Source organism: Amblyomma americanum, chromosome 9 (assembly GCF_052857255.1).
Source record: "Amblyomma americanum isolate KBUSLIRL-KWMA chromosome 9, ASM5285725v1, whole genome shotgun sequence".
NCBI lineage: Eukaryota > Metazoa > Arthropoda > Arachnida > Ixodida > Ixodidae > Amblyomma > Amblyomma americanum.
The window spans coordinates 43092263-43104538 of NC_135505.1; the positions used below are offsets into that span (position 1 = coordinate 43092263).

Here is a 12276-nt window from a genome sequence, read left to right on the forward strand (position 1 = left end):
ATTCTTCCAAGCTTGTGGAACGATGTGAGGTCATTAGGCATTGCGTATACAGGATGGGTAGTATTTCTAGCACGATCTCCCCTCCATCTTTCGACAGATCTGCTTTTACCCGTTCCTCCCCAGCTGCTTTTCCGCATTCGATTGCTGTTAAGGCTTTCTTTACTTCATCTCATTTATTAGCGGGATGACGGATTGCTGTGCGATGCTGTATCTATCATTAATGCTGTGATTACATTGGCTACATTACGGATTTGTGTAGAACTCGTCGGCTACGTTAAACATCTCATCCATATTCCAAATGACCTTGCCCTCCTTGCCTCTTAACGCGTATATCTGGCTTTTATTTATGCCTTGTTTCCTATTCACCGGTTTTAGGCGGCCTCTTTCTTGAAAGCATGCTCGATTCTCTCTCTATTAAACTTCCTTATGTCGGCTATCTTGCGCTTATTTATCAACTTCGATAGCTCATTCAATTGTATTATGTCGGTAGGGTTAGACGCCCTAATGTACTGGCGTTTCTTTATCAGATCTCTCGCCACCTTAGATAGCTCTCGGGTATCCTGTCGAACTGTCCTATCGCCTACATCAGAATACTGCGCACTCCGTTATGATGGCTGTCAGATTATAGTTCATTGTATGAACATCAGGATCGTCTTCCACTGTTAAAGCCGAATATCTGTTTTGCAGTGATATCCTGAATTCCTGTACATTCTCTCTTACCGCTAACTCGTTAATGGACTTCCTCTTCACTAGCTTCTTCCGTTCCCTTTTCAAGCCTGAGCTAATTCGAGACCTTGTCGCTACAGCGCACCTTTCCGAGGACGGCCACATCATGAACGATACCAGGTTGAGCGCATAGTATGAAGTCGATTTCATTTTAAATCTCACCATTGGGGCTCTTCCAGGTCCACTTCCTGTTCTCTCGTTTGCGGAAGAAGGTATTAATGATCCGTGAATTGTTTCTATCTGCCAACTCTGCGAATAACTCTCCCCTGCTATTTCTAGAACCTATCCCATAGTCGCCTAACGCTTGGTCGCCAGTCTGCTTCTTGCCCACCTTCGCAATAAAGTCGCCCATCAGAACAGTGTAGTGTGATTTTACGTTGCTCATCGCTGATTCCACGCCTTCATAGGAACTTTCAACGGTCTGATCATCATGGCTGGATGTAGGCGCCTAGGCCTGCACCACTTCTAGCTTGTACACCCTGTTGAGCCTAATTACAATGGCTGCCACCCTCTCAATAATACTATAGATCTCCTCTACGTTGCCAGCTATATCTTGATTAACGAGGAATCCCACCCCTAGTTCTCGTCTATCCGCTAATCCGTGATGGCACAGCATGCATGTGTCCGTCCTTTAGTACTGTATACGCCTCACCTGTCCTAACTCCACTAAGCCCTATGCCATCCCATTCAATTCCGGCTAGTTCCTCGAGCAGCACTGCTACGCTAGCCTCACTAGGTGAAGTTCTAGCGTTAAGCGTTGCCATGTTCAGATTCCAATGGCGGCCTGTCCGGAGCCAGAAATTCTTAGCACCCTCCGCTGCGTCACAGGTCCGACCGCCGCCGTGGTCAGTTGCTCCGGAGCAGCTGGGTACTGAGGGCCAAGGGTTAATTGGTTTGTTCATAGAAGGTTGTTTCCAAGTACTACACCAGGGTGGCCAAATCCTGGTCTGGTGAGGGAGTGCGTTGTCGGTTCTGGTCACCAAGGTCAGGCCGCACCCCAGGCCTGGTTATGCAATTCCATGGACTTGCGGATTTTCTTTCCAAACCCGGTGGAGAATTGCGCGGCACCGGGATTCGAACCCCTGTCCTCATGCACGTGAGTCGGACGCTCTACTTCTACGCCGTCGCGGCGCTCGTAGCTGAAGTAATCGAGTTATTTGAACTTCACGGCAGCGCACACGAGTCGCTGCGGTCGGCGCAAGTACTTGTGCGCCAAATATTGTGTGCGCCGCTGCGCCGCGGCGGGCAGTCAGTGTCAAAACTTGAATATATTCTTACACCGTTGGATATGGTGACGCGGCTACTAGATAGAGATATGGGCCAAAATTGCAAAGATTTTAATGCGACAAATTGCACCATCGCCACGCCAAAAGCCCTCCCATGTTCGGTGCTACGAAGTGCACTGACATGATTTTGTGACGTCATTACAAACTGCCCTCATTAGCCACACTGACCAATCAAGTGGTGTAACCTTGTGACTTCAGTACAGCCTGGTCACCATGGCTGCTGGCAACCTGCCGACTATGGTATAAAAATGTGATATATGGGAAATGTCGTCACAGCATAGCATTCTACAGGTTTGGAGTCCGAGTAGATTGGTTGATGCATCGATTATTGCAAAGATGCTGAGGCAAACACAAAAGTTGAGCTAGAAGCTGCAACAAATGTGAAATGGAATGCTGTCGCAATGCATTCTATGGTAAGGCGACTCAAGCGTCCCTTGAGTTTCACTTCTGAAGAAACCACTGCCATTTTAGTAAAAAGTAGTTTTATGTAATAATTGTATTGTGAGAACTGCTGTAGATGTGCATTTTGTTATTTAAACTCGTTTGAAGCTTAGCAGGTACTTAATGTTTTTTTTTGTTGATTGATTTGATAATGATTTTTATTGCTCTTTTATTCCCTTATAACAGTTAAGTGCCTTAAAACGATCTCAGTGATGAGATTCTTTGCGTTGTGAAAGGTGTTATGGTAGGCCTGTCAGGGCACAGCCACTACGTAGTTAACGAGGATACGTGAAATCTATAGAGTGGTGCCCTATGCCATTCACCGGAGACCCTCAATGTTTTAGGGGGAAGGTGGTCCGATGTATTCTGAGAAATCCCTTTTCTAATGACCAGAAATGGCTTTCATTGTTTGCTCACTTTTGTTGAACCCCACTGCTAAAGGAGACATATAAAGGTTATTTTGTATAAGGCCCGCTATGCGGCGGTGTTGCTGGCACAAAATTAGCCCAGTTATCGCTGAGAATTTCGTTGTATACATAAAAATTAGGCTAGCATCTGGTGCCACCGGGAACATTTATTTTCATTTGGATAAAGAGAGTTTATTCAAGCCTAAGAACTAGGCTGCCTGGGGAAGGGGAGAAATAAACTTCGGTCTCCATAGACGATCGACACAAAACTGGTTAATGCAGACCTGAAAAATAGAAAAAAATTTTATTTGTCATCATTTCATGCATGGAACATCTGCTCTAAGAAGATATATTTTCCATAGTTAATATATCAAAACTTTCGTTTTATTTACTGAGAAAGGCCATTTATTACTCCTTGGCGTATGCACACGTATTTCGTGGTAATCATTTCAGTTTTTATTCATGAAGTGAGATGGTCATGTACACTGCCACAATGCTGGGAGCAAAAGCGTTTTGTTAGAACGTACCCTTCGTGCTGAAAAGAAACTTCTCGAGATTGGTTCTTAGCTTATTGCGTTGCTCCAAGTTCAACGTATAAGAATGTAGAGGTTTAAAACCTGGAGAAAAAGTGTTTTTCATGTGTACCTAGTTTTTCGTAGACTGTTTCTGAATAACATCCCAATGAAAAATAAATAAGAAGGAAATGAGAGGTTTATTATGAGATACACATAAAGAAGGCAGCAGATTCTGAAACCAAACGGCATAGGGTGAAGTTTCTACTCTATATAAGATTTGTCGTGTTTATCATTGGGCAATAAGTAGCTTATTATTTTATTGCGGAAAGATAATTTATAAGAACGAACATGAAAAACAACCAAATACTGCCAGTGTGCTCCGAAACCACGACCTCCGAATTTTGCATCCTGTGCTGCACCAATAGAACTAAGGCGGCGTCCTTTCAATGTTCTCCTTTCGAGATTATTACGGAGCGTGCAATCTAGCCTTGAGAACGTTCACCACTGCAGCGTCACCCTCGTTCGTGCTACCTCTGCGTCCCAAGTGGCACTCGCAGTAATACCGACATATTGCGTCCGCCGCTATGAACAAGGTTGGCTCTGCGGAACACTCTCTAGGTTCGGCTACACAAGACATAAACACCCCCAAAAGTAGATCAGACAGACACTACCACAGTTTATTTGGTACAACACCGGACGCAAAATTCGGAGGTCGTTGGCTGACGTCCCAATGGCAGCATGCGGCTGTTTTTACTGATACTTTCTTCAAATTCTAAAACAACAGCGCGAAAATTGGGGACGAAGATTGGAAAAACACAGGACAAGCCCTGACTCTCAACGGACGTTTATTCACAGGAAAGAGACAAATATAAGAAAACAGGCAAAAACCAAACGACAAATCCTCAAGGCACGTGCTACTACGTTTGGTCGAGAGAAGCAACCTCACTATGATGCAGGAGCAGAAATGGTTTTCAGACGCACAAAAATGCAGACGGAAAGAGTGAAAATTGCGCTCTTTCCTCTCTTTTACCTTTATGTCTACGCAACTTGTTCTTAAATAAAGGTTACTCTCATGTTTATTTAGGTGAGACAACCTAAAAATTGTTGCTACCGACATCATCGATACGCTCAACCCTTGACTGAAAGGCCGAAAGTTATTTGGAGTTTCCCAGCAATAAACAGGGCAATTTTCTTCTGTGTCTCTCGGACCTAGAAATATAGAAATGCAGGTATCCAGCAGTCAACGAAATCAACCAATTCATAGAGGAATGTTTCATTTTTTTTTATTTCTAGCAGTGAGTATTGAGACATTTATGATGCAATTAATTTCATTTATTGCTAAAAGGTAATTGATCAGAAACATGTTAGATATACAGCCTAAAACAGATGAAAAGTTTGTATCTGCTGAAGAGTGGTGAAAAAAAGTTGATAATTTAATGAACAGTACTTATTTATATTTTTCCTGTGAGCATTCTCTGCCGTGAAGTCGAATGGCTCTGAAAGTCTCAGTAATAAATTTCAGAAATGTTCTGACTTTAAACGCGATAGTGTTAAAGGTCCCATGTCGCAGAGAATCAGGCGTCGTCTTCGGCGTCGTTCACCGTGCGCGGAAAATCCACGAAAAATTCACAGAGAAGCGACATACGTGGCTTGCTCAGTAAGAGCAACCTGGGTCACACAAGCCCAACCTGTGGCAGCACATGATAACTTGGGGCAATGGCGCTTCGTTTAATCACTGCGCCATTAGTGGCATGAGGACTCCGAGAGATCAATGAATGTTAACTATATAATGTTACGCTCACATGTGCATTAACCCATTAGGGCTAACGCGCCATATCATTAAGGCAGAGCTTAGCTGTCCCATAAAAGCTTTGTAGCTACGTTACAATGCCGCTAAAGCTTTGTTCCCAACAAACACAGAGGCGCACTTGTAGCTGGGCTTGTTAGTGCATATTTAGGGTAGCCGTATGAGGGAGAAAATACAAACAGGGACTTAGCGAGGGAAAGAGAGGTGCGCTCCTGTTGTTACGTTACTACGTGCCTGTTTGTATTTTTGCGCCCCTACGTCTTTTCTGAACATGGAGTTGACTTGGGGAACTTAATGCCGAATAATGCTTTTTTTTCAAGACTCTAGTTCACATTTCATTTACTGCGAAAGTGGTGTCTGTGGATATCAGAAAATTTCAAATTCTTTCCGCGCGCTTTCTATATGACTGCGCACGAAATCTATATGTACATTCAGAGATCGCATACAAAACGATCATAATGATTAGTAAACTCCGTATTACGGAGCGCGCTTGATGCAGAATCGACATAAAAAATTGATGGGACAGCTAGAAAATATCGCCAGGAAAATATCGATGCCTTTTACATTTCGACAGTCATAACTGCTTTGCATTTTTTAATTACATACATGGACATCGTGCGGGAATTATGATGGAGTACCTGATTTTTAAGCTCACACATTCACACTCAATTTCTGGTCGCTGTTGATAGTATTGACAACAGGAAAATGCAATGCTCAATTGCACTTTTCTCAATGTTGAATTGGAGTTAACCTCACCAATCGTGAAACTTTCGTTTTATTCGCAGTCGGCGCTGATAAACTGTGACAGGTGTCTTAGAAGCAAAAGGAAATATCAAAAGCATGCTTTTTTGAAACTACTAAGTCATCTCGGCGGCATCTGCGTTGTTTCAACTGGCATACCACAAAGCCGGGAAGCGATAGTAATAATCACATGCTTGCTGTCGCTCTTATCACAGGTATTCAATTGACATCACGGGCGCCATTTGTGGTTTATCCCATAGCTTAGCAGTGCAAGCTTGAGCAAGTGTTGATAAGCCGATTACATGACTACGGTTTTTCGCCTGTTGCATGCATCACTAAATGGCGACCCCTATGACATGGTTTAGAACTCAGTAATGATAGTATATTATTTATTAACAGGGACTGTATAATCGTATCACCGTGTTTATAACTACAGGAACTTCAAGAATACGCAAATCCAGTTCTTTCCGCGAATCTGGGAAAAAATTTCAAACAATTTTTAATTATATGTGGTGGAGTGTCTCTGAGGTCTTTTTAGGGCAAATGAAAACACGTGGGCATAGTTACGATAAGTTTAGTGCGACGAACCGGAGCTGCAGTTAGAATCAAAAACCTTTCACAAAAGGGGATTTTGAGTTTTCTGATTTACTGGACTGTGTTAATAAATTGATGCATAATCGTGACAATTGCAATATTCTGGTAGTTCGTGGTATGAATAAAACGCCTTGCAAATGTAAGAACACGAAAAACAACTTTAGTGTGTTTGTCTTACCATTGTCTTGTTCTTACTTGAAATGCCACAATATACATAGTCGGGCGCTCTATGTATATGATAATCCCTTCCACCGTCGGTACTTGTGGTTGAGCAAACTAAAACGCAGGACTTTATATTGTATTCTTCGTTGTATTTCTGAAACACAGTTACAATAATTTTCATTGTGTGTGTCAGAAAATTAGCGCTGTTAAATCACCTTACTAGACAAAGATGATTTCCAAAAAAACAAACACCACAAATAATAGTAAGCGCGAAGCATTTTAGGCTAACACAGAAATCAAATAAAGTGACGCTTAAGGTCAAGGTGATATTCTTAAGTTAACCTCCTGGCTTAATCTCCAGCCAACTTGGCTTGATCTTAACGCGATTTAAGAGCGCTGGTTTAATGATTGAAAAAAAAAACTTACCGCCACAAATTGCACGTCTCGGTCTTGTGCGTGGAGCATGTTGCAATACTTATGCGGATCTTGTACAATTGTCCTAATAATTGCTTCGGAAATGGGCGGATAACTTCTTGACTCCAAGTTTAGCAGGCATTGCCCTTTCTCAGACCTGCAAAAAATGTGCCTTAGTTTTCACTTCGAAGAACGGCTGCACAGTGGATTGCTGGAAAAGTGAAGAATGTTAGCTCAATACCAATCCTCAGACTGATATTAACGTTTAAGGATGTCCCGATGCAATATAAGACGTCGGAAATTGTAGAGGTAATATAAAGGTCTGCAAGGTTCATTTGATTGTTTTACAATGTTCCCTATATAATTTTTCGCCTTCCATTTCAGTGTAGCTTAGGAACACAGCAGGGGATATTGCAGGTCGGTCAATAAAGGTATCCAGCGTCTTTGGCGTTTAGTGCAAGTAATGCTATATGCTTCCAATCTTGGGAATCTCAGATTAAAATTTTTGTGCGATCATAGCGAGACATTCTCTAATTTGACGAAAATTTTTTTCTGCTGGGTGGTCATGTTAGAGTAGTAATATGCGAAAACGCCTTGAGATGCATTCAATCGTACAGCACCGCAACGCCTTTTCGCCGCAACGAAGAAAATTCATGTTTCTAAGATGTACGCTTATGCAGGCATGAGAATTCTTGAAACTAGGTGCCGGCATGAAGAGCGCTGCAAAGATGGTGCAAATTGGAACACCATTGATCATATCACTAATATCATATGTCGGTCTTGTAGAGTGGCAGTAATGGATGCCTTGAAATACAAGTGGCGATGCGTGCGGCAGATATATGAATTTGAAGGGACAAGTTTATTGTTACCTTTTGAAGAAAGAGTAGCGCTCTCAATCTTGTTTAACAAATTTTTTCAAGTGGACAGTTTCAGTCATCTTTATGTATTTTGTATGATTATGTTTGTGTTGTGTATTTAAAATTTTTCCAACTATGCGTGTTTAGTAGAACTATATAATTAATGTACGCATTTTACGCCTGTACAGACTTTCGATATGTGAAAGAAAGGCTGGTTCATATTTTGTTTTCTTTTAGAGGTGTTGTGTAAAAGATGTTAATTTGGTCTCATCTGTTTGCAAAGTGTCTCTTTTTTTCATCTATACATGAGTGTCAACCACCTCCTGCCACAGGCTGGTGTGAACTCGTCAGGCAATTTCTTGCCTTTATTCACGTCCCTCAAGACAAGGATGTATCATTGATTTGAATACATAAGTAAATAAGAAAAAAACATCACTTTAGTTTCAGTCTTGCTATAATTATACTTTCTCTAATTATGCGGCGGTAGCATTGCTGCACGAGCACGCAGTTTTTTATAAGGATTGGTGATCGGAAAGCCAGCAAGTGCTTGCAAAATCTGAAGCGAGTGCCATGTGGAAAGCGCGTGACCTCCTTGAGTTGATTCGTTTTAATGAGCGGCTAAATGAAAGTGCGGGAATAAAGAGGGTGTAAAAAATTTAAGTTTAGTAATAATATCTTATGCTGGTCATTTATTGCCTGTTTGGGTTCCGTGCAGTTTCAGTACACTTTTCACGTGATGTCCATGACATCATGTGGAGTTGATACGAATTTCTACGCCGTGACCACTGTCCAATAAAGATAACAAAAATTATATTGTGGTGAACGAATATCATGTCTCAGGTTTCTGCCACCATCCACCCAAGCAATATGCGCAAGGCTATCGAACCTGTCGGTTACAGCGTAATAAAACTTTCCATCGTTTAAGTTATTTTGTCGATCCGGTTCATAAGCCTCTGATACCAAAGTAACACGCGCTACGACTAGCCACAATTTGCGCGTCTGCCGAAAACCTACGTACTCTTGATGACACATTTCCTTTCACTGCATTCGATCAGTGATGAGCAGTCAGTAGTTCTTATTCAGATTAACCGGCAAAGAAGTCTCTTGCGGAGAAGTCATTCTACATGACGAGACGAAACAAATTGACGCTGACATATAAATAAATAGCTACCTTCTTTCCTTCGAACAGAATAGAAAAAGAAGAATGGAACCGCCGGAGAAACCTACTCCCGCGGAACGCTTAAATAATGGCAGAAAAAAAGCGAAGCGAGCCCCTTTCCCTGCAAAGGGAAAAGCGAAACGCTAATAAGCGAGACGCTTTGCACGTATTTTCTACAAGCACGGCGAATAAGATGTGCACGCCCTAACCAAAAAGATACCGACTGAGCTTGTAACATGAAAAACGATAAGCTTTCGGGCAAGCTTCCTCGCGTAATTTCCGTAATTGCCTGAGGCGATTCTTAATTAGTATACATAGACAACGAAACGTTTAGCAAGCCGCCTGAGACAGCACCAGAACGATGTGCGAAGCTCAGGAGTAACCACAAACGCTATCGTAGAGCAAGAAACGAAAAGTGGCCACAAGTTTAATTCGGACAGATCTAAGGCAGCGACAGCCTGAAAGACTGTATCAGCCCGCCTAAGCCTTGAGTAACTTATCTTTTAGACGACGCATACCGCACTAAGTAATAACGGTGGCATGTTGCAACCCTTCAATGTCAAATCAATCAAAAAGTTACCAAAGGCTTAAATCCTGCATGCTCTAAGCCAGGGGTTTCATTGTAACCAAGAGAATCATAGCACCCCCGAAGAAACATTGTTTCTAGCTTTAGCAAATACGTAACTCCACCCGCTCCTAAGTACACCGCATGTTTTGCACGATGCCTTTTTTAAAAAAAAGATGAGCAGTATACTGGTTTTAAAACATTGACTTTAGGGACCAGCAAAAACATCGAATATTCAATTTTATGCTTAAGCAGGCTGGTTTTGGCGATACGCCGTTGTACTCACATTATGGGACCTTACTCCAAAGCATGTTTCGTCTATTCTTTTTGACACGCGTCCATTGCTGTGAAGCAGCTGTGCGAGTACAACGCAAAAAGATGGCAAAAAAGACAGGCCAGGATCAAGGAAAACCTAAGTCATCGTGAATTGATCGTGAAATTATTCCTTAAATAATAAGCATGTACTCCTAAAAAATCTGGCTCCCTTACTGCTCCAACCATTGATTAAGCCCTAAAGATAGACACCAGGCAGGCACGTCACAACACTTTCATAATATATCGCTACGTGATAATCTACTTCAAAAAATGTATGTAAATACTGAACCCTCTATTTAATAGAGTGTAATGAACACAGCACACTACTAATACAGCACACCACACACAGCACAGTAATAAGAGCACAGCACAGTAATAAGCACAGCGTCACGATTAACTAGCGGAACCGCCCAGGCACAGATCAGAGACCGCGTTCCGTCCAGAGCACGCACGAGCGACCGAGCGTTCGTCGCTCGAGCTTCGGAGTGTTCGGCACTTCTCGTCGTCATCTTCGTTGAGCGCCAGCCTTTGAAGATTCTAAAGCCCGTGTCCAGTCTTACAAGAGTTAAAAGTGCCACTGGGGTTCAACGCGGTCTAGTTGGTGTAACATAATGCTGGTAAAGAATCTTGTGGGCTGCTTAGAAAATGAGAGGGCAACACAGAGGAAGGATTAAGTAAAAATGTTGTGTATGCTTCGTCTTTTCTTCATGTTGCCTCTTCAATATCCAGATAGCGCACAAATTCTTTTCCAACTTATTAGATGTACAGCGTTATGCTTTGCTGTTTATTCGAAAAGCATTGGAGGTTCTTTTTAACACTGTGATCGGCATATTTCCTAAATCCTCAGCGGGAGCTCCAGTTAACGTAGAATTATCGGGTAAATTTTTATACAGGAAAAGTTCATTTCAATTCTTGTTGGTTGAAATCAAGTAACGTAGATTGAGAGCCATAAAACTATATACCGACTACATGATCCTTTTTTTCTATTGAGACCATTTGTCATCTTATGTGGCATTTACTAATTCTTGCGACCAGCAACGTCTTCTTCACGTGTTTATTAATTCATTTAAAGAGACATCTTGCAGATATTTTTGCCACTGGAGCTGTCCGTTCACCAACGGTTAAGAATGACGGCCTAACAAATAGCATGGTGGTGGCTTGACCATTCATGTTCAAACAGAGTTATTCAGAGACATGAAAATTCATGATGCAGGGTGTTTCGTCTTCAAAGAGCGCGCAAAGCGGTGCGCATGAGCTTTATTCTTTCCCAGTATTTTATGAAACCACAGCAGCAGATAAACGCTGCTGATAACACGTTAATTTTTCTACTACATGAAGTTGAAGTTGAAGTTGAAGTTTATTCCTTTCATACAAAGGAGGAGCCGGGAATAAAAGCTGTGGCGACAGCTTGACAATGGTCCCGGCTCCTTTACATACCCGGCAGTACAGGAGGGAAAGCGACGGCTATACATGCAACAAAAATACATACATACAAAGCAAAAGTAAATAAATCAACACTTCGCAGGCCACCTATGCACATCATGCAAAAATGACAAAATAAAATGCGATGCGATGAAAAGGTCATAGATAATCATACAAAGAATGGTGCATAATAATCAGAAAGATTGCATCTGAAATTCTCAAGGAAAAGAATTCTCCCGGCAGTATTCCCGAATTTCGTGTTTTGATTTTCGGGTTATGTCAAAATTTGCTTCCTTTAATCTGTTCAGCAGAATTGGAAGGTTATAACATAAGGATTGATTCACATAATAGGCTCTTGGTGTTGGGGTAAACCAAATTTCTCTGTGTCTTGTGTCACGGCAGCTGGCGTTTTCTCTGAGTCGTGCAAGCAAACTGATGAGGTTGTCGGGGTGTTTTAGGTGAGATTTGTAACATGATAGTAGTCTGTAAGTATATAACGCAAATATTGGAAGGATTTCATACTTTACAAAAATATTCCTGGTGGGAGAAAAGAGTGGTACATTGGCAATACATCTCACTGCTTTTTTCTGAAGCAGATGTATCTTGTTAAGATTTGTTATGCATGTTGTGCCCCACACTATGTTACAATATTGCAAATGAGAAAGGACTAACGCATTGTAAAGTATGATCTTTACCCTTATTGGAAGAATGTGCCTAAACCGCGCAAGTATACCAAGGGCTGAGGCGACCTTTGAACGTATGTAATCAATATGTGTATTCCAAGTTAAATTGCTTCAAAAGGTAACTCCCAGTGTTTTTACGGACTCAACGAGCTCTATAGGCTGGCTATTGAATACGGCTTTGA

General features: G+C 41.9%; 1 protein-coding gene across 4 annotated transcripts in view; it reads right to left on the minus strand.

Moving 5' to 3' along the window:
• Window positions 1-3021: 3021 nt before the first annotated feature.
• Window positions 3022-12276, minus strand: part of LOC144103959 (venom metalloproteinase antarease-like TpachMP_B) — a 108053-nt gene continuing 98798 nt past the window's right edge. Inside the window, exons 8-10 of one of the 4 annotated variants that reach the window (XM_077636693.1) lie at window positions 7106-7250; window positions 6696-6833; window positions 3022-3144 (exon numbers count right to left, since the gene is read on the minus strand). In XM_077636693.1, coding sequence (XP_077492819.1) covers window positions 3070-3144; window positions 6696-6833; window positions 7106-7250 — 358 coding nt within the window. In that variant the 3' untranslated portion in view covers window positions 3022-3069. Of the gene's footprint in view, window positions 3145-4041; window positions 4585-6695; window positions 6834-7105; window positions 7251-12276 lie in introns of those variants that run through there. The other 3 variants (XM_077636695.1, XM_077636694.1, XM_077636692.1) reach the window with 3 other exon arrangements.